The 24,017-nt window shown below is 64.3% G+C and overlaps 1 protein-coding gene across 1 annotated transcript in view; it reads right to left on the bottom strand.

The window, feature by feature from the left end:
• Positions 1 to 16,870, bottom strand: part of NOTCH1 (notch receptor 1) — a 47,061-nt gene extending 30,191 nt beyond the window's left edge. The window contains exons 1-2 of the mRNA XM_082621215.1: positions 16,581 to 16,870; positions 14,746 to 14,827 (exon numbers count right to left, since the gene is read on the bottom strand). Coding sequence (XP_082477341.1) covers positions 14,746 to 14,827; positions 16,581 to 16,641 — 143 coding nt within the window. The 5' untranslated portion in view covers positions 16,642 to 16,870. The remainder of the gene's footprint in view (positions 1 to 14,745; positions 14,828 to 16,580) is intronic.
• Between the last annotated feature and the right edge of the window lie 7,147 nt (positions 16,871 to 24,017).

The raw sequence follows: 24,017 nt of genomic DNA, 5'->3' as shown, positions 1-24,017 counted from the left end.
CTGTAGTGCTGGGCTTCCTGGGGAGGCACCCACGGCACTGACCCGTCCCTAAGAAGGCGGAGGGTCCGTGAGGCTGCTCAGACACGGCCAGGGCCACCAGCACCAGCGAGCAAAGCCCCTCACGGCCATTCTGTCCTTGACACCTGTCCTGGCAGGTCAGTGTAAGTGCCTGGCAGGGACAGGTGCCCGGGCTTGGAGAGGGAAGTCACACCCAACACCTGCCGTGCGATTCCAGGCCAGGGGCCGTCCGGGGCCATGTGTAGAACCCGAGACGGGCGGGGGGCGGGGGGGGGCACGAGACTCCTGCACACCGGATAGGAACCCCCCCGGCACCCGGGGCCCACGACGGCTCCTCATTCCTTGCTCCCCTCCAGAAGGCGGTCACCCCGGCACCTGCTCCTCCGCTGGCCTTGTCTCCCACCCACACACGGCCTGGCCGCCTGGGCGGGGTGACCTGTCCTGGCCCCGCCTGGCCAGCGGCAGGTGAGTGACAGGTGGGGCTGAAGGCCCCAGGAGAAGGGCTGCAGAGGGGCTGGCTCCCCCGACAGCGGCTCCGCCCCCCCCCCCCCAGGAGGAGCACCAAATGGCTGCGGTCCCGCTGGCCTGGAGCTTTGTTCCCGCCTCAAAATTTCCACTGTGTCCGCTCGGCCCTCCCTGCCACACCCGCCAGCGCTGCTCCATAGAAATGCAACCCCAGAAAGAAGCATCCGGAGGCAGATGTTGCCTCGACCTTTCACCCTTTCACCCTTTCACCCTTTCACCCGGGACTAATTCTAAATTGTGCTGTTTTCCTTTCTAAGTTAAGCAGGCCATCTGCTGCCCCCAGGGGACAGATGACAGCTCCCTCCTCCCCTCAGTTCCAAGGGGGAGGGACTCAGTCCTGAGGAGGGATTTACTCAGTTCTGCCCTCAGGGAGTTTCCGGTCCAGTGGGGCGGAGCCCGGGGTGAGCCCGGGCCCTGCGCCCTGGCCGGGAGGGGGGCGGGCAGGGGTCAGCGATGTGCTGCTGCCCTGCTTCCTTCTGCGGGGGGGACAGAGGTGCCCCAGGGAGGGGCTCCCCCAGTGGGTGGGTGAGACACAGTTCGGTCAAAGGGACTTTGGGGGCCCAGAGGGGCCTCCTCCCGCTCTGCCAGCCCCGGCTCTGCGGTGTGCCCCGTCTGCCCGGGCCTCGGTTTCCTGTGAGTGCGGGGAGGGGTCGAGGGGACCGCGTGGGCTCACAGAAGGCCCCACGCAGAGGCAACCTGGCCACGTGGACAGAGGAGACACTCGCTCTAGCCAGCGCTGCTGGATTTGATCTGCACACAATTCACCGATGCGTCCCTGGGAACATGTTCGCTGCACCAGGGGAGGTGCACCTGTTTAAGGAAAGCCGTGAGGGACACAGGGGCTCCCCAGGCACAGAGGGCCCCGGCCCACCCCACACTGCCTGGGGGCCAGGACGTGCAGGATGAGCTTGTAACCCCAGCCGGAGGCCACATCTGCAGGGCCCGGAGCCTGCACCCCAAAGGTGGGCAGGGGCCGCACCACCCAACACAGAAAGGGACAGCTCTGCACAGGTCCCTGGGCCCTGGCTCCCCGACCAGGCAGCCTGCATCCCGAGCCCCAGGGGGAAGGAGCCCCTGGCTGATTGCAGCCGTCCTGTTCTCACGTGGCTCCACCTGTCCCCGGAGTAGCAGGGAAGGCAGACTCCCCCTGCCCGCCCCTGGGACAGCCCCTCCACCAGCATCCGTTCCAGCCCATCTTCCCGCCACCTCCTTAGTCCAAAGTTTCCTCTGGCCGCAGAGGGCAGCGTGGTTACTCACAAGCAACAAAGTGGGGTGGTTACCCTTCCCAAACACCCGCCCCTAAGCTGGGGGCCACCAAGCCGCCTGCTCCCAGGGAGGCCGAGTCAGGACCTGGGGTCCCGTCCCCAAGTTGTGGGTCCCACAGCCGGAGGCCCCTCCCACCCCATAGCCTGGCCCAGCTCTGCCTGCAGTGGGTTCCTCTCCCCACACCAGCACAGCCTCCTCCCACAGGCTTTCTGCCCAGCACCCTCCAACCCACAGTGTCACCAGGGCCCTGATGACGGGGGCCAGGGAGCATGGATGTCTCATCTCGGTACCCGCACTTCTCCCCAGCGGTGGTCCGTGGTGCTGAACAAAGAACACTAAGGCCCACTGCCAGGCAGGCAGGCCCGCCCACCCCTGGGCAGCTTGGCCAGGAGGTTCTGAGACCCCTGTCCCAGCCCAGGCGACTGGGGCCACCTGCAGACTGAGCAGGGAGACTGAGGCCCAGAGAGAGCAGGACAGGGGGGCGCCAGACTCTGGGTCCCCAGCTCCTCCCCAAGAGGAGCCCAACTGTTTTCCTGGCCAAGGCCTGGGGGGCGGTCCTGGGCTCCTTTGGGCAGAGGCCAGCCCAAGGCCCACCATATCCCAGTTGAGGGGTCACACCTTCCAGGAGGCACCAGCTGCTAATGGATGATGTGCTCACGGCAGGTGTGGGGGCGTGTTCGGTGACGTCTGCTGGCCGCCCCCCACTGCGCCCACCCGGGGTTCTGGGGTCCTTCCTCACTGGGAACAGCCAGGACAGCTCAGCTCTGGGGAACAGAGCCCCCCGGGGAGACATGAGAGCCAGGGTGAGAGGGCGCCTGGTGACTCCGACGGCCCCTTGCCCTCACCTCCCCAAAGCCCCCAGGACGAAGAGCCACAGCAGGCAAAGTCCCCAGGTTTCTTTCAAGCCTGCAGGATCCCCTGTGCAGATACCTGTCTGAGGGACAGGCTGGGTCCCAGCTGTGACTCTGCTGTGCCCGAGGGGCAACTGGAAGATGGCCCTCTGTGCTCCCCTCATCTCTGCCCCTTTCTGCATCAGGGCATGGGTCAGGTGGGGTGTGCCTGGGTCGGCCCGGAGCGTGGTCGGCCCTCCGTGGGTCTGGAGGCTACCGTGTGGGGCTGCCGCCCCACTGCCCCAGGAAGTGACTGCAGGGGGCCAGCCAGCACCTGGCTGAGCTGTGGACTCCCTCCAGCCTGTGCAGCCGCTGGGCTGGGGCAGCTCAGAGCTGCCTGGCGGGGCGGGGTGTCCCTGCCCTGGCTCCCATAGCCTCGGGAAGGAGGAGAAGCGCAGTCAGGGCTGCAGAGGGACGGGGGACCCTGGAAAGGGACCAGCCAGGTCTGATGCCGACAGACCCCAACCCCGAACAACAGTAATCCTCAGCCCGGAATGGCAGCAGTGGGCAGAGGAGGAAACCTGGTCCCAGGCGGGGTGGGGTGTGGAGCGCACTTGGCCCCAGCAGCTGCTCCCAGCACTCTCCGCTCTTTGTCTTGAATCTTTCTCCCAAGTTGCATCTTTGGATGGTTTAAAATATGCTGGAAATAGGAAGTGCCGGAGCACGGGGAAACCCTTTGTGTGGGACGGAAGCCTTCCTCCCGGGAAGCCACCTTTCCCACTGCAGGGAAAACAATGCCCGCCCGCCCGTGGCTCACGGCCCCCCGCAGCGCTCAGAGCTGCCCCACCCTTGACGTGGGAAGTGGCTTGCCCATCTGAAGGGACAGGAAGGGCCGGTGCAGAGGTCAAGCGGCTTCCCGGAGATGGCCCAGCTGCAGCGGGCAGAGGCAACCCAGACCCACCCATGGGGCAGGGACGGCCGCTGCTTGGCCAGCCCCCCCGGCCCCGGACACTGCAAAAGGCACAGCCAACGGGGCCAGGGTGTCCCGGGAACGAGCTGTCCCGAGAGAGCCCCGGGGGCTGTTGGGCGTGTGAGAAAAGCCTGCTGCCCTCCATGCCCCCACTCTGCTGGGGGAATTTACCAACCACCCCCAAAAGATGGAGCCTGAAGCTGGAGAAAGGCTGGAATGGGCGTCCTTCCCTGGGCTCACCCCAACGGCCCCCTGAGACCCACGTGGACGAGCCTGCTGCCCCTACTGCCAGGGGTCCCCACAGCTGCCGGGGGCCCCTGCTCCCAAGCAGGACGGAGCCAGACCTGCGTCCCCAGACGCTCGGATGCAATGAAGGGATGGATGCGCGCGCAGCCTGGCGCCACGGGGAGGGCTTAATCCAAAACTCGATTAATTAAGTCAGCAACTGCAGACCGAGCTCCGCACCAAAGCCAGAAACCATTCTGCAACTTCCCGCCTCTGCTCTCAGGAGCAGATGCCGTCCCGGGGGTTCGGGAAGAGGGAAGGGTGGCCCGGCGGCGCTCCTGTCCTCTCCCACTGACCAGGGCAGACGCTGGGGGCAGCCCCGCTTGTGTCCAGCGTCTGGTCGAGAATGCAGGGGGAGGACACCAAGGTCCCCCTGACATGGGTCCCAGAAGGAAGAAACTGTGAAACCCTCTCCCACTCCCGGACCTACTTGGACTCTGCCAGCTGTATCTCGTCTTACTCTTGAAACGGCCCTGCAAGGACACACTGGGCCCATTTTACAGATGAGAAAAGCAGGGCTCAGCCAGGTTATGCCCATGGCACCACCTGGATTTGAATGCAGCTCTTAACCTCTCCTGACCCCAAGGGTGGCCCGACGCCGGCCACCAGGGCACAGTCAGAGCACAGCCGCCCCCCTAGAGGCAGCTAAAGGGCCAGAAGGAGCTCCCTGGGCAGAGAAGGAATGTGTGGGTCCCCTGCACCCCAGCTGTCCCCCGCCCCCTGCCCCCAGCAGCCTGGATTTCTTGCCTGACCGCCTGCTCTCCCCAGACCGGGAGGGCCGGAGCAGACAATGCATTCTTACAACCCCACAAGATCAGCTGAAACTCAAAACCCCAGATTGGGGGGGTGGTGTCTGGGTGAGAAGCCTGGGAATTGGGGAGCTCCCAGCCGGTGGGTGGGACTACTCTGGGCCCCGGCCCCCCCCCACCCCTTCCGGGCAGCAGGAGGGTCCCAGCAGTGCCGGACACCTGTCACCACCCTCACCCACAGTGCCTGCGTGGCCTTCCTTCCTGTCTTGTCTGGCTCTGGGGACGGAGGGGACGGAGGCCACAGCCAGCCACCCCCAGGCCAGGCCAAAGGAGAGCCGGCCCCTGACTAAGCCGCAGCACAGGGCGCAGGCTTCCATGGGACCCCAGGGCCCCCCACTAGCGCCCCTCTCTCTGGACCCTTCTCCCAGCTCAGGCAGGCCACCTGCCCACCGCCACCCACCCCACCCAAGGCAGACGACCAGGCTCCCGTGCCCCCCCAGGATCCCGTGCCCCCCCAGGCTTGCACACGGGCCCATGGTATCCCTGGCCATCCACTTACAGCCCTTGTTCTCACCCCAGGCCCAGCACAGTCCCCAAGGCACCGGGGGGCACAGCAAACACCAGAAGACAGAATCCTGCCAGCTGCACCCAGGCCTGCATGGGACAGGCCTGCACTGTCACACGCTGGGGCCACCCAGGCATCCTGGGCCAGTTGGTGTGGGTCTAGGGCCATCTGGGGGGCTCTTCCCTGTGGGGAAAGCAGTAGGTTCTTGGGTGGGGCATGACCTTCTGCCCTTGCGTGACCTCGCCCAAATCCTGAGCTTGGCTGGTCTCTGGGAGAGCTTTCTGGACGAGGCCTCAGAGTATTACGAACAAGCTCCAGTGTGGAGTAAAGCTAAGCCGACACGTCCCATCGGGATCAATCCACGGGACCACCACGTGGGACCGATCTGTGATACTTCTCATAGGGGAGCTCAGAGAGGTGAGTGAGCAGCCCGAGGTCACACAGCCCAGCACAGGCCGTGCCATGCATGGCCGCACCACCCCAGCCCTGCCGGGCGGGAGCAGCGTGCTGGAATGGGGGAAGCCCAGTGCTGGGCAACTGGCTCAGACCGAGCCTCCCTGTGTCCTGCAAGCTGGGCCTTCCCAAAACCTGGATCTGCCCACCTGCCTCCACTCCCTGTTCCGTGCCCACGGCTCCAGCCCTCAACCAGGCGCGCACGCCACATACCTGCCGAGTGCCTATGCTGTGCCGGCCCTGGACCCTGGACCACCCGGGAGGACGCCACCACGGTCTGGGCCCCTGCCATGGTGGATGCTGGGACACACAGCCCTGCCTGGCCTCCCCTGTCTGGCTCTCAACCAGACAGGCCTGGGGCCACCCTCATCCTGACCCCGGAGGAGGAAGTGAGGGGAGCCCCGCCCTGTGGGGCTGCCCCCTAGAAGCCGGTACCGGCCTGGGGAGCGGGGTAATGAGACCCTCGGCTGACCCAGAAGGCCCAGAGGTAGTCACCTCCCCCAGCCAGCCCTCTGGACGGACAGGAGACGGAGGCCCCAAGGGGCGGAAGTGTGGCCAGGCCCCCGCCCGTCCCCGCCTGAGCCCAGCCTTTAGCTCAGCATCGCTCTTACTGAAAAGCTCTCAAGGAAAAACACACATACTCAAAACTCTGGCTTCTCCCCCAAACCTCTCATTTCCAGTAACCGTGCAGTTTCGGCTTATCAACAACCGAAACAGAGAGGAAATGGTGGGAGGCAGGTCCCCGCGCCCCAGGCCCTGCTGCTGGGGTGCTGACAGATCTTCCCAGAGGCTGCCGCCCACCTCCTCGCACACGCGTCCCCCCGTGGGCCCTCGACGACCTGCCGGGGCGGCCAGGGTCCAGGGCAGCGCCATGACCTCCCGGCAGCTTCTGGGGCCCAGCAGGCTGGCCGATGCTGAAACGGGGCAGGGGGCCTCCCCGGGGCCTGGCAGAGGGGCCGCCGCTCGGCTGTGATGCGTGCTGGCCCATGATCGTGGGGTGAAGGAGGCGGGAGGCCGGGAGGGATCCCCGGAGAAGGGGATGGCCCCGGGCCCGAGCGGCACCTTGGCACCAGGCCCAGAGCCGGGGCTCTTCCCAGCCTCCAGCTGCCTGTCCCCCATCCAGCGTGTCTCAGACCCTCAGCCCCTCTCCCAGGCCCACCGCCCTCACACTAAGGTCCATGTGACGACGAGGCCTCGGCTGGGCTGGGTGAGGCTGGCCTTTCGTGCCACCTGTGCGGCGGGAGTTTGTTCAGCAAATCACAGTGTCAACAGAGGGACAAGGGACCGTTTACCCAGCTGAGAAGAGCAACCAATTCAAGCCCTTCAGAGACACACGACTGACACCCAGCCCGGTGACAGACGGAGCAGGCGGGACGGGCGGGGACGAGGCTCCCACCTCACGGAGCCAGGCCAGGCTGCGCGCGGCAGGGTCACAATGCGGCCGTTTCTTTGGCGAAAATCCCTACAACAGAGCTGGGCCTGGGCCTGGCCTACTGCCGGTGAGAGTGGCTCCCACCCGGCACCCACCTGTCCCCGGGCAGCCGTGGGGTGGGGGTGAGCTCTGTGGGTGCAGGTTCTGGAGCAGCATTTGGGCCTGGCACCTGCCCCACGAGGACTCCCAGATCAAGGCTGGCGGGGGCTGGCAGCCTGCCCGAGCGACTCTCAGGGTTGGGAACCGCGGTGTAGGCGTTGGAGGTGAGGCCTCCCCAGGGCATCCCCCACCCCCGTCAAGGCCCGCTGGGAGCCAGGACCCCGGGCACTCCTTCCAGGAAACCGTAAGGGCTGCCACCATCGCTCAGGCGGAGAGAGGCTCCAGGTCAGACCTCCAGGATGGCCCCCAGCCCCAGTCCAGGAGAGCCCAAGACCCCCCAGTGCAGCACGTGGCAGGGGGCCCCAGGAGGCCTGAGCCGCAGAGTGGGGCGCGCTGCCTGGCAGAAGAGGCTGGGCCCTCTGGAGGTGTCCACACTCCACCTGATGGGTGCCCACTCAAGGCAGCAGCTTGGTGTCAGGAAGGCAATGCTTAACCTAATACACCCCAAAGCGTGGATGACAGGATGATGACCCCTGCCCCCGAGCCTGGGGGAGTGGACGGCGAGGTCAAGGGCCCCCTTTCCCAGAATGCTTCCATCGCAGGGGCAGAGGGTGCGGGGGGGGGAGACCCTCAGCAAGAAGGGACCCCTCAGTGGTGAAACCCTGGGAAGGGGTTCTGTTCCCGTAGTTCCATGCACCCCAGAGATGCGTAGAGAACTACCCCACCTGTGACGCGGGGACCAGCTCGACCCTCCCCACTGGGGCCGAGCAGGTTTCCAAATGCTAACACCATAGGAGGGCCACTTTCTCAAGGGCCCGCGGGCCCCTCTGGTGCCCTGTAGGAGACACGGAGCCTCCCTGAGCCCCGAGGGCCACTTGGAGGGGACCCATCTGTGGCTAAGAGCGAAGGGCCAGACCCCTGGCCCTCTCTCCTGTCACACAAGGCTGAGTGCCTCCCGCTAGGGGTGCACCCAGTAACTCTGAGCTGACCCTGAGGGTCCAGGAAAGGATGTGCTCCCACCCCAGGAAAAGGCCGGGAAGCAGGCAGATGACGTGGGCAGGGGCCGAGGGTCTCACATCCAGAGCCTTACCGCCCGCCGCTGCCCCTAGCTGCGCCTCCTGCCTGCGGCTGCACTGCCTGCTGACCTGTCCCAGCCCATCTGCCCGCCGTTTCCACGGTGGACTCACTCCAAGGCCGCGGCAGGCCTGGGGCACCCGGGCGGGGTGTACCCACAGCACTGGCCTCACACCGCAGTCGGTTAAGGCGTCTGCCCTGAAGCCTGGCTCTGAAACAACGGGCCTCCTTCTCCTGCACAGGCCGGGCCTGCGTCTGCCTTGCCCGCCCAGCCCCAGCCCCAGCACCTAGTAAGTGCTCAATAAAAGTCCGCTTTCCCCTCGCATTCCTGACGCCGGGCAGGTGGGGCACTGGCCCTGGAACCCTGTGTGCCCCTCCTCTGGGCCCGCTGGCGCTCAGCCAGCGCCAGCCAAGGCCCGGGGCAGGAGCCGAGGCCGCAAGCTGACGTGGAGCCCTGAGCAGGCTGGGACCGCGGGCACACTGGGCCGTCCTAACGAATACACCCAATATGTGCCGGGCCCCACCCAAGGGGGCTCCGTGGCTGCCAGGCGGGCGGCCACACAGGCACGGAAATGAGCACCAACTCCTCCAGGAAGCCTTCCGTACATCCACCACCCCCAGCACCCACCTCCTCTGGACTTCTGTCCAAGACCACATAAGGACTAGGACGCTGGTGCCACCGCCAGCCAGTCCCTGACAGTCTCAGGCAGGTCAAGTCCAGCGCCCAGAAGAGCGAGGCACGGACACGCACACTGAGTGAAAGAAGACGGGTAAGAGAGAGGAGAGGCATGATTCCACGTGTGTGAAACGTCCAGAACAGGTAACGCCAGGGACAGATAGTAGATGAGTGCTCACCAGGGGCTGGCAGGGAGAAGGGCGAGTGCCTGTTTAATGAGTACGGGATTTTGTTCCCGGTGATGAAAAAGCTCTGGAACTAGATACAGGTGATGGTTCCACAACCTTGTGAATGTACTAAATGCCACTGAAATGTACACTTTAAACAGCTAAAATCATAAAACTTAGGATATGTGCAACTGACCACCAAAAAGCAAATATCGATCCCCCCCCAATCTAGTCGTCAGCTCCCTTGTTCTCAGAAAGCAGAGTCGGGGAGGGTGGCAAGGCCTCGAGAAAGGAGATGCCGGGGGAGAAGCCAACAGAAGCCACTCTGGCAAAGGGCCTTCGTCTGTCCGCCAGCCCCTCCTCTGCAGTACCTGTCAATCACTGCTCCCTCTCCAGTGGGTGTGTCCCCAGCCCAGCGGGCCACCAGAGCCCAGAGCTGGCCCCAGACCAGCAGAAGCTGCCCTGCTGCACAGCCAGGTCTGACTCCTGGGCACCTCTGCACTCCACCTCTCCACCTCTGTCCCACCATGCTGCCGCCCACTGCCACCATCCGGGCATCTACAGGCCCATCCCAGGGTCCTGCGGGGATGCAGTTGGAAGGGAGCTCCAGGGGCCACCTAACCCCATACCTTCACGTACAGAGGAGGAACCTGGGGCCCAGAAAGGAGACGCGAGTCCAAGGGGGCACAGCAAACCAGAGCCAGCTGGCTCTGTATCTGCTAGATTGTCTGCGGCGGGGCATGAGGTGGGGCCCACCAGAGACAGCCCCACCGGGAGCTTCAGGACCGTCAAACACATCCTGACCCACAGTCGTGATGCCCCGAAGCCAGCCACTCATTAAAGCCTCTGGAAAGAGTCTGAAAAGTTCTGGATATGCCCGTACATGAAGGCAAAAGCTGATGCAAGCTGGCCTCAGATCCCCACCCCCTTTCCCAGCCTCTTCATCTCTCAGCCTCAGTTTTCCCAACCTGGGGAAACTGGGGGTTTAGAAAAAAGCAGAGCTGGCCACCACCCCAAGGGGGTATGAGCCTGGTGAAGAAAAGTCTGCTGGGGGTTTTACGAGGCCGGATAAAAGCAGCTGTCTGTGTGTGGAGGCATTATCGTTACGTTATTGAGGAAAGCAATCAGGATGCTCAATCAACTCTGCAAAGCCACATCCTTTCACTATTTATAGACAAGACACGAAGCAGGAAAGGTGCCCTCCCCACCCCAGGAGGGCGCACCCCCTCAGCCCAGCCCGGCACTGCCCAGTGGGCCCCACCTGCCAGCGACAGCCATGGCCACCCATCAGAGTCACGGTCAGTGAAGAAGAGAGCCAGTCCCAGCTCTCATGGGACCTTTGGGCTGCCACCCAGCACTCGGGGACTGGAGCTGTGATGCCCTCTGGACCCGCCCCCCGCCCCTCCACTCCAGCTTCCCGGGGTCCCAGCACCCAGCCCACGCCCCCCGCCACCCAGACCCCACTCAGTTGTCCTGATGAAGAGCTTCTCCTCCATCCGCTATCTGCCCTGCCCCACCCTCTTCCAGCTAAGGGCACAGTTTTCTTTCTTTCTCTTTGTTAAAACACGTCACTATTATTTTCTCAATGGAAAAAACGTTGGCTGCTGTACAGAGGCAGGGCCAGGCCCCAGAAGGCACCTTCCTGCAGAGATCGTGTGTTCCTTGATGTCCCTCTGCAGTCAGAGGCAGGAGGTGAAGCTTTCTAGCTGACGCTGTGCGTTTACCGTGTGTTTTTCTAACCCTGCGTCCTTGGAGCCCGGGCTCTGCATAAACAGAGGAAGTCCTGTACAGACCTTGTTCGCTCTCAGCCTAGGAGTGAGGATGAGAATTAACCTGTTCCCTCCACCCCCACCCCACGCCTCGCCCAAGGCTCGCAGGTGACTCACTGGAAACAGACGGACCAGGTGACAGAGACGCAAAACGTTCCATCCCTCTGCAGCCGGGCAGCCCAGTCACTTCCACCCAGCCCTCTGAACCTCCTCTTTTAAGGGAAGTTGTCATCCCCACCCTGTTTCCTCACAGAATGGCCAGCAAGGGCCCGGGGCAGTGCAGGCAGGATGCGGCAGTGGTTAGGAACACACGCTCTGGAGAAAGAGCTAGGGCCGGGCTCCACTCTGCGCTGTGTGATGCTGGGGCCAAGTGCCACCTTCTCTGTGCTCCGTTACATGCCTGATCCCCATGGTTACGGGGTTGCTCCGAGCCCCACCCACCGTGCTCACCTCCACCTGACACGTCACGTGTTCATGCTGCCTCTCCTGCCCCACACCGGAAAGTGGACTCTACGAGGGCAGGGGCTGTGTCTGCCCTGAGCCCACGGTGCCCAAGTCCAGAGCAGAGCCCAGCACACGACAGGCGCGCAGAACCGCAGATGCAAACAAGGAAGGCACCGATGGGAGCCATCGTGGGCGATAGTCCTCCGAGTTGGCCAGCCCCTCCCAGGCAGCGCGCCGGCTCGGGCCCAGCAGGCTGCACCTTTCGGGTTCTCTGAGTTAACTCATTAGCCAACTAAACACTCTCAAATGAGGATCCTGAAACCAGCAGCATCAACTCAAAAGGAGAAGACAGGGAGGAAACGGACCCTTGCCCTGTGCCTGCTGCGTGCCCCGCTTACGCAACCTTATGCATCACCAAGAGATCAATCGTGGGTCAGCCCCGAATGACAGACTGGTTGCGGGGGGCGGGGGGGGGCGGTCTGGATTCAGGTGACCCGATGACCTGAGGTCACGAAGCCACTGGGCGGCAGAGCCAGGCCTCAAATACAGGATCGTCCAAAGCTGAGGGCCACCACACGCTGGCTGGCCGGACTTCCCTCCCAGGTACCCTGGGTACGACGACGGTGCAGCCCACTTCTGCAATCACCTGGAAGACGCCCCGGTAAAATTCTGAGCTTCTCGCAGGCAGGGGGAGCATCTGAGCCATCCTGGAGCCTCAGCTCCCAGCCCAGCACCCAGCAGCAGCCCCCCCCCACCAACAAGCCTTTCAGACGCACGCTCACCCCACAGACGGCAGCCCCCAGAGGCCTTCCCACACTGCCACCCCAATCAAAAGGAAAGAGAGGGAGCCCACTTCGGTATCTCCTCAGCACTGGTGGGGCGGCACGGGGGCTGGAGACGCGCAGAGGGTCGCAAAGACCTGCCTTAGCCTGCCCCCCGGGCCACCAGCCTCCCCCGGCAGCCCCCGGGCCGCCACACACAGCCACTGTCCAGAGACAGCACTCCGCCCATGGGGACACGCAGCCTTCCCACCGCGGCCACTGGCCAGCCAGGCAGCGGCTCTCTGTGACTTCCCGGAGGGCCTTCACACCAACACGAACCTCTTTTTCCCACCCTGAGCCCTGCAGACACCTGACTGGCAGCTTCTGGGGAAGGTTCCTTCTCTTTGGGGTGGAAACAGATGAGTCACCTGCTATTAACGCGCCTGGCACAATGACACCACCGTTTCCCACGCCCTGGCCATGCGGGAGCCAGCAAATCAACAAGAAAGTCAAGGAACTTTCTGAGGGTCCTGGCTGGATGCTGCCGAGCTAGAACTCACAGCCAGGTCAGCAGGGCTCCAGAAGCCTGCACCCTGACACCTTTGAGGAAAGAAAGTGGCTCCCTCTCAGCTGGGAGAGCAGGGCCTCCCCCATGACAGACCTCCCGGGGCCTCCGTGCAATGGTGGGTGATGGGCGAGAGCGGGAAGGCACAGGCCCCGGGGTGGCCGCAGCGCCCCCCAAACTGCCCGGGGAGCCTGGACCCATGCCTTTGCAGAGCCGGGACCGGCCGGCTGGTCGTGGCTCTGATACCCTTGCCTCCCACCCGGGGTGCCCAGTGGTGCGGCCTCTGAGGACGGCGCTTCCGTTCATCTTCCAAGTGGATCTGTGGGGTGTGCACAATGGGGTCTCTGTGTGCCGAGCCCGGCCGGGTGCCAGGCCAGACAGGCAGGCTTCCCGCCAAGGGGGGGGCGGGGCGCCGGGCCCCAGGGAGGAGAAAGGCCGGCACCACAGCCCTGATCCCTAGCCGTCTTGGGGGACAGGACTCCCAAAGTGCCCAGGCTTGGAGAGCGGGAGAGCACGCCCCTGTCCCCTTGAAGTGCCTCACCCTGAGGCCAGCGAGTAAGCCGCAGCAGCCTGTACCCCAAGGCACCCCCTTCCCCGCCCAGGCAACACTCGGCTGGAACATTGGCCCCGGGAGGCCCCGGGCTGTCCCGGCTCCCCGGTCAGACAAGAAGAGACTGCTCCCACTTTCCTCAGCACAGCACTCCCCCCAACCCTCCCAAAGCCCTCTGCAGAAATGTGGAGGCTGCCCACCGCCCCTACACACAGACACACACACCCCCCAGTGAGCTGAGCGGCCAAGCTGTAGCAGGAGCTCGAGGGGCGGCAGGGAAGGAGTCTGCATTCTGGGAAGCCACGCATAATTAATCACCCAGCATTAATCCACCTCCTCAACAATAGCCACTGCACTTCTACTGAATCCCAGCTGTCGGTCTCTGAATGAAAGGAAACAAGATTTAGGGCATCAAGCGTCGGTGAGGCTCTTCTGCAGGAGAAAAAGGCCCCCAAAAAGCAAAAAAAAAAAAAAAAAAGTAGTGCGCATTCATTAGCGTCTGACAAAGACACAATGCGCTTTGTCCATTAAACTGCTCACAGACCTGCTTAATTGGCTTCAGTCGGGGGTGGGAGGCAGTGGAAGGAGGGGCTGCTTGCCCACTGGCTGGGCAGCCGTGAACCGGGCTGGGGGTTGTCAAGGGAATGGGTCCTCAGCAGTTGGAATGAGGGCGCGCCACTTGGGCAGCCTAGGGAGGGGGGCGTTTCTCCAGCCGCCAAGCACCTCCTCGTTATTCCCATCAGGGACGAACTCAAGTTGAAGGGCATCAGCCACAGCAGAAGAACTTCCCTGAGGCTGACTGGTACCCAGAGGCAGGCGGCCAGGCAGTAGATTCTAAGCAGATTACCCGACCACAGACCTCAGTTCACAGCTGAGGACCCAAGGCTGGGAAGGTGAAGGGCCAGCCGGTTAGGAGGCCAGAGCTGCAGATGCCAGGACAGAAACCAAGTTTCTGGCAGGCACTCCCACCCCCGCACCCAACGGAGGTGGGCACAGCCAACAAGCCAACAAGTTCCAACTTCCCTTCCCCAACCTCACCTGAGGCCAGAGAGAAGTAGGCAGGGGAGGCAGAGGGCTGGGAAGGGTGGGTTTGGCTTTGAAATGGTCAGTTTCTGGCTGAGAGGCATCACCTGCCCAGGAGGCGCTCACCTGCCCAGAAGAGGTACACTCCCCGGTTGGCAGGGCGGTGAGGGCTGGGCCTCTCTACAGATGCTCCAGAGCCTCCCCGGAAGGTCAAATTATTTCACAGGGACTTCGGAAAGAAATGGGGTACCAGCGATTCCCACCTAGCTCCCCGGGAGCCTGGGGTGGCCCACAAAGGAGCGCTCCAACCTCTATGGGCCAGGCCAGCTCCACACGCAACATAATTGCTGGTGATTAAGTAATTGCCAGACTTTGTCCAATAAAACTAGCACGTGACTGCGCCCAGCCTTCTGGGCCATCTCCAGAAGACAATGGCCTAGTGTTCTGTCCCTGCTGGCCCGCCGCAGAAGGCAGGGGCTCTGCTCCGGACAAAGCAACAGGTCCCTGCAGGGGCGCATACTCACACACAGGCCTCGGTGCTGTTGGGAAACACTTCACACTTCCCGCCATTCAAGCAGGTCTCGCCGGGCTGGGAACATCGCAGGCCTGGGGAGAGGCAAAGGGAGACGTCAGCCTGGCCAGCACCCCAAGGGGCACTGCCCACCCCTCACCTCCTGTCATGGGGTTGCTGGGGACCGGGGGCCCCAGGAAGCCTGGCATGAACCCCAAGGGGATTCAACATTCCGCCCAGAGTTCTGGGATCAGCAGTGGAGGGAGGGGGAGCCCGCTGATGGGGGGCGGGTGGCTAGGTCACGCTCCAAGTGGAGGCGGGGTGGCCTGAGATGCCTTGGGGACAGCAGTGGAGGAAAGCTGGGATGACCCCGGGCCACACTCCCCAAGTTCTCACTCCCCACCCCGTCTTCGCTGCGGACCCTGGCTGGGCTGGGGCCCCTATCCAACCACCAGGATTGTCTTGCTGTTCAAACAAGTTCTTCGAGGGGGCGGCGCTGAGTGGGGGGTGGGCAGCCCTGGCCACACTCAGCTCCTCCGCCCGTGGGAAAATGCGACAGCTGCAAGGCCCGCTGCCCCTCCCGCCAACAAAGCGCCGGCCCGGAGGAATCAGAGCGGCCCATTGTCGCGCCAGGGCCGCCTCCTGGGGCACCGGGACTGCGCCCCGGGGACCGGGCCGCGCCTCCACCGACACCCAATACCAGCTCCCCAGGGCAGACATCTTCAGTGGCAGCCCCCCCACACACACACACCCAGGGGAGGGGGATGAAGATGCTCCATTTGGAAGGAATTCGACCCCATTCCCTGGAAGGGGTCAACTAATCAAGCCCGTGCCTCTCCCTCTTACCAGGGCTATGTAAATTAAGCCCCCCATGGGGGCCGGGGCGGGGTGTGACACCAAACCCTAACTTCAGGAACCAGGGAGCTAATACTCCCTCCAACTTTTAGGGGAAGAGAAGAATTAATCACCATCCGATTCCTCGGAGATCCTCTTGATGTGAAGTGGAGAGAGGAATGACCGCCCCCCCACCACGCCGCCCCCCCCGCAAGGTTTCCAAACTTGAACTCCACGAAGTGCAAGTCCCACCAGCAGCAGCAGTCTTCCGCACACACGCCCCCCCCCCCAGAAATTGTGAGCCGGGATGGGGGCAGCGACCCGGTGTGGGGAGGGGACACCGCGGGCGGGGCGGCCAGGAGCCCGGGGACGCCTGGGTCCGCGCCCCTCGCCCCGGCCCTGCGCAAACTCTCTTACTCGGGAAGGAGGCCGGGCCCGCCGGGCCCGCCCAACTCCCCTCTGCCCACCACGCCCGGCGGCCGGGTCCGGCAGTGCGGCTCCGTAAAGACCAGCGCGGCACCCCGGACCCCACGCTCCACGCTCCACGCCCCAACATCCGCCCCCGGCGCGGGCAAGAGGCGAAGAGAAAAGATAAATGGCCCCAAAGCAACAGGAAACCAAAACCGACTCGATTCAAATCGAAAAGTAGTAGGCAGCTCGTCCGCCCGCCCCGGCGGCGAGCCCCACGCGCGGCTGGCGAAGGACGAGCCCAGGACTGGGTCTCCCGGGCCCCCAGAGGCCCACGCCCGGCTTCAAACCCGACTTCAAACCCGGCCCCAAACTCGGTTCCAGGAGCAAGCCGCGTGAGTCCGCCCCGATGGGGCAAGCGGAGCGGGGGAGGGTCAGTCCTTCTCCCCGAGCCCGGGATTCCGGCCCCTACCCTGCCCCAGGTCGCCCGGTCCCCCTCCCCACCCTGGCCGCCCGCTCCCAGCCACCCGGGGCGCGCGCCTAGGGCGCCGCCAAAAGTTTCCGAAGGCGCGGAAAGTTGCGGGCTCGCGGCGGGCGGTCGCCTACCTCGTGCGGCGAGCGCGGGCAGCAGCGCCAGGCAGAGCAGGGGCGCCAGGAGAGGCGGCATGCCTGCCCGCCGGCTGCCCGCTGCGCCCGGTGGCGGCCTCCTGCGCCCGGCCGGCGGGGCTCGGGCGCACACGCGCGCTCCGGACTGTCCCACGGGCGGTGGCGGCCCGCTACTGCCCTCTCCTTCCTGGCTGGAGGGCGACGCTGCGCTCTCGCGACCTCGCCGGCCCGTCTCCGCGCCCGCGATCGTTCCTCCGCTGCGCCCGCGCCCCGCGCCCCGCACCCTGCACCCCTGCGCTCCCTCCCAAGGCCGAGGCACTAGTGAGGCTCTGGGCCGCCGTGCGCTCCGCCCCCGCCCCGCCGACCCCGCCCCCGGGGCCCGCCCCCGCCGATCCCTCCGCAGCCGTCGCCCCCTCTCTGGCCGCGCCCCTTCGCGCGCCTGGACCAGCCCTGCGCCTTCTTGGGGTGGGGCGCGCGTCCCGAACCCGGGTCCTCCGGGGTTGGGGGCCGCGGCGGTGAGGAGCGGGGTCGGAGACCGGCCCTAGGGACTACTTCTCGTTCGAAAGTTTTCGGAGGCCAAAAGTTTGGTCCGTGGCTGCGGAAGGATCCGGCTCTGTCCTCAGCAGCGCTTGGCGACAATTGACAACGATTTGCATCTCAAAAGCGGAGGAGGCGCGGGGCGAGTGGGGAAAGGGAAGCCTGCGGGAGGCCGTGCCCCGCGAGGAGCTGGGCCCCGGCAGGTGGGGAGGAGCTGCGGAAGCCCCGTTTGGGGGACCCTGGGAGGCGAGCTCTGGAAGAAGTCGCGCCCTCGGCAGTCCTGGGTGCACCCCTGGCCCGGGGCTCCAATCTCAGGAGCCCGTGGTCACAACTTTAAGCCTCTGAGAGATCGAGCCCAGACACCCGTGGCTGTGAAGGTCGGGGCACTTGACCCTGAGGGATGGTGGCACCAGGGCCGCAGCCTCTGCAAAGGGTGCTCTGGGTGCCCCAAGGAAGCATCCTGGGGCCAATGCCTGATGCCTGGCCAGACGGATTGCGCACCAGCTCCCCCAGGAGGGACCCACCTCTAGACGCCCCTTGGTCACTGTCCTACCCCTTCTCGGGCGCCTCCAGCCTAAGGAGCCCGGCAAAGCACCCGTGGGCCGAGCAGACCTGGTGCTAGTGCTCACGCAGCCCTGGGCCCCTCCCACGTGCTCCTTCCAGATGGTTTATTTCTCCACCACGATGCCAGATTTGGACATCCTGTGCCAGCCCGGGTTAAGTGCTGGGCGTCCAAAATGCCTGCCATAGACCCTACTAAACCAAATTTTACAGCCTTGCACTGGGTACGGCACCACCCTGCGTTGGGGGTCGGGGTGGGGGCTTCCTGGAGTAGGTGATACCAGAGGGGAGCCTTAAAGGCTGAGAGGGACCTAGCAAGGTAAAGGGTCTGGGGCAGGAGAACCCTCAGGGATGCAGAAATCCCAGAGGCTGGCTGACAAGCAGCCCTTGCCAGGGAGGCCCAGAGAGGTGGGCAGAGTGGGGTTGCCTGATCGTGGGCAGACCACACACCTGACCCCAACCCGCCCTTCTTGGCACACCTGTTGCTGGGCACTGGTGGCAGCTGGGCTGCTGCTGGGAGCACAGGAGGGACAGCCGTTCCAGGCCCCTGGGCAGCTGCCACTGGAGCCACCCTGGCCTGCCGCCCCCCAGAAGCTGGCGGCGCTTCTCAGAGCCTGGGGTAACTTCTCTCGGGGTCAGTGCCCAGGAGAGGAGGCGTCTGGAGACAGCAGAGATGTTTATAGACTGGCAGCCAGGCAGCCTGGAGGAGCAGATTTTCCGTAGAAGGAAGAGGGGGGTTGCGAAGTCTCTCCATACCTCCCTCCAGCTCACAGTCTCAGGGCTCCGCACACCACAGCCGCTTCGTCTCCCAGGGATGGACTGAGGACCTCAGGCCAGGCACTCCTCCGGGGCCATTGCCTGTGTGTCCTCCATCGGAGCTAGCGTCTCTGCCGATAGGCCCCAGGCCGAAAGTGAAGGCCCACCCAGCCCTGGCTTGGGAGCAAGTTCTCACCCTTCCGTCAAGGGGCAGCCCTGGCGGAGGGCGCTTGGGAGGAGGAGAGTCTTACCTGGGTCTGCCCGGCTGTGCCCAGTACCCTGGGCCTCTGCCCAGGAGCTGGGCGTTCTCATTAGCCCGTGGTAGACAGCGCAGCTAGGCCTCCCAAGCTTCTAAGCCCTGTGCCACCTGCTTCCTGGGATATCCCATGGGCAACCGGCGGCCCCCCCCCCCCCGAGGAGACCCTGGGAAAGCCAGAAGTGCCTGGGGCTAGGGAGGGGCTTGTGTGAGGCCAAGGACAGGGCCTGGGCTGCGCCTCCCTCCCCTCCAGGCCCTGGCAAGTGGGCATGGAGCTTTTTCATTCACAAATTCACAAATTAGGCCGGGGATCTCTGGCCTCCCCTTCTCCTCTCTTGATCAAGCTTCCCAGGCCACGGGGTTTGAGGGAGGTGAGGACTGGGGGTCCCCATGGCCTGGATCCTGGAGACCTTCTCTTACAGGATGGGCAGCCTAGGGCCAGCACTGGTTGGGGCATGTTGGGGAAGACAAGGAGAAACAGGGAGGGGAGGGGAATTTGGGGTGCTGGCCGCTTCCAGAGCCCAGTGGGAGGGTGGGGCCTGGGATGGCCAGAAGTTGAATCAGGGTACGGCAATGGGACACCACTTGGGGCTTCCTGCCTGGCTTACGTTGGGCGCTGGGGCCAGGTTCGCAGGGAAGTCCCCTGCACGGGCCGCTGAAGGAAGAGCCCCCGAGCTGTCTGAAGGGCCTGGGACCAGTGGGGGTGAGGCTGCAGGTCCGGCCCCCAGAGGTGAGTGTCCAGCGGCCACTTTCTTCTCCAGGGTCCAGCTCGCCGGGCCCCGAGGGGGAGAAGGCCCTCACGCTTGACACCCCAGGCTGAGCTGGGTCAGTTCCCCTGTCTCTTGCCTCCAGAGATACAGGGATGCCATCGTCAGGATGGGCTGAGCTGATGTTGGCCCATTCCTGCCCCGCAAAGAAAACCCACCCGAGCCCCCTCCTACAGGGGGTCCAAAATGACTTGGCCTGCTTGGTGGGTGGGGGCAGCATGTTTAAAGCTCCCCCCGATTCTAAGGCGCAGCCAGGCTGAGACTCCTGGTCCTGGGACCCCAGCTCCTCTCTTTCCTACAGTGGTTGTTCTTGGCACTTCAGATGCGCCCCTGTGACCCCCGCAGCCCGGGGGTCGGGGTAGCATGATGCGCGTGACTTTTCCGAGACGCTGTGACAAGACTGGTTCTGGGTCACCCAGGTCCCCGCCTGGCTCTTCAGCAGGCAGATGGGCTCCGGAAGCCTGTGGCAGGCTGTCTGTGACCACGACAGGGCTGCTCCCGCCCTGCCCTTGTGTGCTGCTCCCAGCTTGGTGTGGGTGACGGCGGCCCTGAGGCAGAGGAGACAGGGTGTCAGGAGGAGGGGTGAGGGCTCTGGGGAGGGCCTGAGAGTGGGGGGCCTGTGATGGGCACACCGGCCTGACCGGGTGGGGGGCAGACCAGCCAGGGCAGCTGTGGGGCGATTCCAGAACACCAGGGGTAGGGCTCGTCCACCTTTGGAAGTTAATTGTCAAACGTATCTGAACTGTTTGCAAAGAGAGAGCCCAGGGGCCTGAGACGTGTCCAGCCTCCTACCCCACCACAGCCAGGCCCAGGCCCGGCACCGGACTCTGTGACCAGCAGGCCCACTGAGGGACCATCACTGCTCCCTGGGCTCAGTCTCCTCCACTATCAAGAGATTTCCAAAGTCCTGTCTACCTTTTTCTACTTGAAACCAAGCCAGAACACTTCCAGAGGTTTGAGCGTTTTTCCCGGACGTGGTTTCAGTGGCTGTGTGGCGTGGCTTCAGGTGGACGGGCCAGGGCTGGCTCCCCAGCCCCCTGTGCTGGACCCCGGGCTGGGCATCCCTGTGCGCTTGCGCGTGGAAGCTCCGCTAGTTCCTCGATGTTCTTGCCCAAGGTGGGATTCAGGCCGACGTTGGAGGGCTTCCCCTCATCCTAAGAAGGGAAGGGGCAGGCTGGGGTCTAGAGTTTGCTTTCCTGCCCGCCCTCTCCCCCAAGCAGCGATCCACTGTCGCCCAGGCCCGGATGTGCACCCACCTGTCTGTGCTGGGAGTGGGCCGGTTGGGGCCACCTGCAGGTGCCGGCATTTCCCCTGGGCCAGCTTTGCCAGGCCTGATGGGGGAGGCCCCCTGGTGCCCTGCATCCCAGGCCACCTGCAGTGGGTCAGTTCCCCGCTCTGCTGTCTGCGTATCATGTCCTCTGCTGAAATGACCCCACCTTCATCGGCCTTCTCCTCCTCCGGGAAGCTGTCACAGAGCCCCGGGGCCTCCCAACTCCTGCACCATCATACGGTATTCCTTGGGGGGTGCGGTCCCGGATGTAGGGACCTGTCACTGTGTGTCCTGGCCCCTCCACCAGATGCAGACTGACCCATGGCTAACAGACAGCTCCATAATGCGGGACCCTGCCCCAGGCCCTGCCCTGCTGAGGGTCCTGACCATCTGTCACCCACAGTGGTCACTCCTTGGAAGCCCCAAGGCCTCTTGGCAGCTCAGGGCCAGGAAGCAGGTTGGCTGTGAGCCCCGCTGCTGCCCACGAAGCCCAGGAAGGAACGTCAGCATCCCAGAGGCAGGCACAGAGCCTGGGGAGCGTGTTGCCCAGGCAAGTCCCCTGACAGGTAGCTGCCGCCCTGAGCAGGTGAGCCGATGCAGCCCAGCTGGTGTGGGCTCCGAGGGCCACAGGACTGGCCCTGGTCCTTGTTATTTGAGGAATGGGCTGTGGGGCAGCCAGAGGAGCACAGGCCCTGGCAGAGACCACCTGCTTCTCCCCAGGAACCCCTGGACTAACTGCTCAGGGCACTGACCCCAACGGCAGGGGGCCCTGGGCCTGGTCTCCCAAGCTCTGAGAAGGAGAGGCCTGCCTGGACCTCTCCAGGCCCCCCTGACCCCCTCAGCTGCCCACAGAGCCTGGGCGGAACTCGGCCTGGGGTTGGATCACTCAGGGTTCAGTGGCCCACCTCTGGGTGCCCCTGAGGGACAGCCGGCCTCAGAGGAGGAAGAGCCTGCCCAGACTCCAGGGCACTCCAGGCTGGGCCTGCTGAAATCAAGGAGGGACCCCGGTGGGGCGGGGCAGGGCAGGGCAGGGCTCGAGCTGACCTCTCCTGGCAGGGGCTGGCAGAGGGGCTGCAGCAGGGACGCTGTCACCGTGCCCGCTTTATGCACACTCATGCTCTGAGGGGGCTGTGGAGCCCAGCCCGGGTCTGGGTCTCCCCCTCCCACCCCGGGAGGATCCTGGGACCCCTGCAGAGCCGGCTGAGAGTGAGGCTGGCTCTGGGGAGCTTCCACCAGGCCTGGCCCTGCTGGCTGCAGCTCAGAACTTTCTCCAAAGAGAAAGGGCCCCGAGGGGGCTGGGGTGGGGGGGAACTGCTTGGCCCCATCCCTCAAGCTTCAGTAGGAGCCTCTGCAGACCTGAGTCACTCACCCAGGGAAGAGCCAGCCAGGCTCCCTCCTCCCCCCCCCTTCCTTCTTTCCTTCCTTCCTCCCTCCCTCCCTCCTCCCTCCTTCCCTCCTTCCCTTTCTTCCTTTCCGGGGTTAAAAATAGCTGGAAATTACCTTCTAAAAAAAGTCCATTTTTATTTTTACAGGGAAGGTATAGGCTTCTCACAGCAAACTCTTTCTGCCCCAGCGGGAATTGCTGGAAGGAAGCCAGTAGTCCCCGCAGACCGTTTGTCCCCCGCACTCTCTGCACCACGCCCCCATCCCCACCGGCTGCCCTGTCCCCGAGGCGGGCCTTCCGCGGGGAGCCTCAGCCCCTCAGCAAGTTTCTCAGGGCCGCCTGGGTTTCTTCCCATTTGCTCCAGACACATTTAAACATGTCTAGGGCTTCCCCCTCCCCCATCCTCCCCCCAGCGGCCCCCTGTTACAAAGAAAACGGGCCTGGAAATCAGGGTTTGGGTTACAGGGAGCACAGGGAATCGCGTTCCCGAGGTAAACGGAGCACAGGCATTAGCAGGTACGGCACATCTGTGAGTTATTTTCACGTCTCCAGGGGGAAGGGAAAAAACCCCAACAATCCTTAAGTAAGACCAGAATTCTTCTATATTTCTGCCTTGACAGCTAAGGAAAAAATTTGCCAAAAACCAGAGGCGCTGCTGAGTGTTGGCGTGGGAATGTTAGTTTAGTCAGAGATTTGCTCTGGGCCATTTAAATAAAAACAGGCACTTCGGTGGCAAATGCCAGTGGGCCGAGCCTGCGACTGGAGCTTCTGCGATCCAGAGGGGCTTTTGCAACCCCCTCTCGCGTCCCTTTTCCTTGGGCCTTTCCAGCCCCCTTATCTTCATAATCAGCATCTCGTGGGTAAACATTCATTGCAATAATTCTCAAAACTCAGCAAGGAAAGCCGCCTTTCACGTGGCCGCAGCTGGAGAGAGGACCGCTCAGCCGTCGGAGCCGCCCCAGGGGCCTGCAGCCGCTGGAGGGTCTTTGCACAGCATAAATCAGAGCGACGATCACTCAGGCACGGGGAGGATAAACATGCTTCAGCGCTGTGGGAACAGCAGGCCGCGATGGGATTAGCTTGCAGGCTCCCAGGGGCGCACGTCCTTTGTTGGGGGGGCACCGCCCCTCCTCACCTCCGCGGGACCTGCCAGGGTGTCTACTGTGCGCTGAGCATCTGCGTGGGCACCCGTGAGGCTGGGGTGAAGGGCCTCATGGGTTTTTTCCCTCTTTGGTTCCCACGCATCTCGTGGGAGGAAAGCTGGTTCCCACGCCTGTGGGCAGGGCTGAGAAGGGGCGACAGGGGCCCAGGGCTCAGCTAGTGCCCTGCCGGGGGAGTGTGGGGGCAGTTCTCCCTCGGCCACCACCCCCGCTGTGCAGGGCCCTGGGGGAGGGGGCGCCTCAGCCCCTCCCTGGGGACCCTGACTCGCGGGCGGGTCCCTCCTTCCTTCCCCAGAGCTGGGGGTCCTGAGTACGCTTGGACTAACGTCCGTTCCTCACTTAGAAGAGCAAGGCTTGGGGTTAAGTCAAGGGGAGAAACGTGACGCAAAGCAGACGCCATCTGCGTGGAGACCCCCGTACTCTGCCCCCGCAGCCTGGGAGCCTGGCAACGCCGGGGGCGGGGAGAGGCCTTATCACTCCGACGCCTGACCCCTGCGGCTGCAGGGGGCCGGCGGGTCCCAGAGGACCTGAGGCGGTGTGCCGTCCATCCATCCGCCCATCTGTCTGTCCCGTGCCTGGGCCCCTCACCGGGCTGGGGCTGCGACCCCCAGGCAGCAGTTACACACCCGGTGTCAGCCGCCAGGAGGCCACCTGAGCCCCTCCCTCTTCCACCGGCTGAGCCTGGCCCGCGGCCCAGCTGACCCCCAGCTGAGAAATGGACCAGCGCCCGGAGCACAGGGATGCCA

This window comes from Mesoplodon mirus (assembly GCF_964341445.2).
Source record: "Mesoplodon mirus genome assembly, chromosome: 1".
NCBI classification, from domain to species: domain Eukaryota; kingdom Metazoa; phylum Chordata; class Mammalia; order Artiodactyla; family Ziphiidae; genus Mesoplodon; species Mesoplodon mirus.
This window is presented reverse-complemented; position numbering and strand designations above follow the sequence as displayed.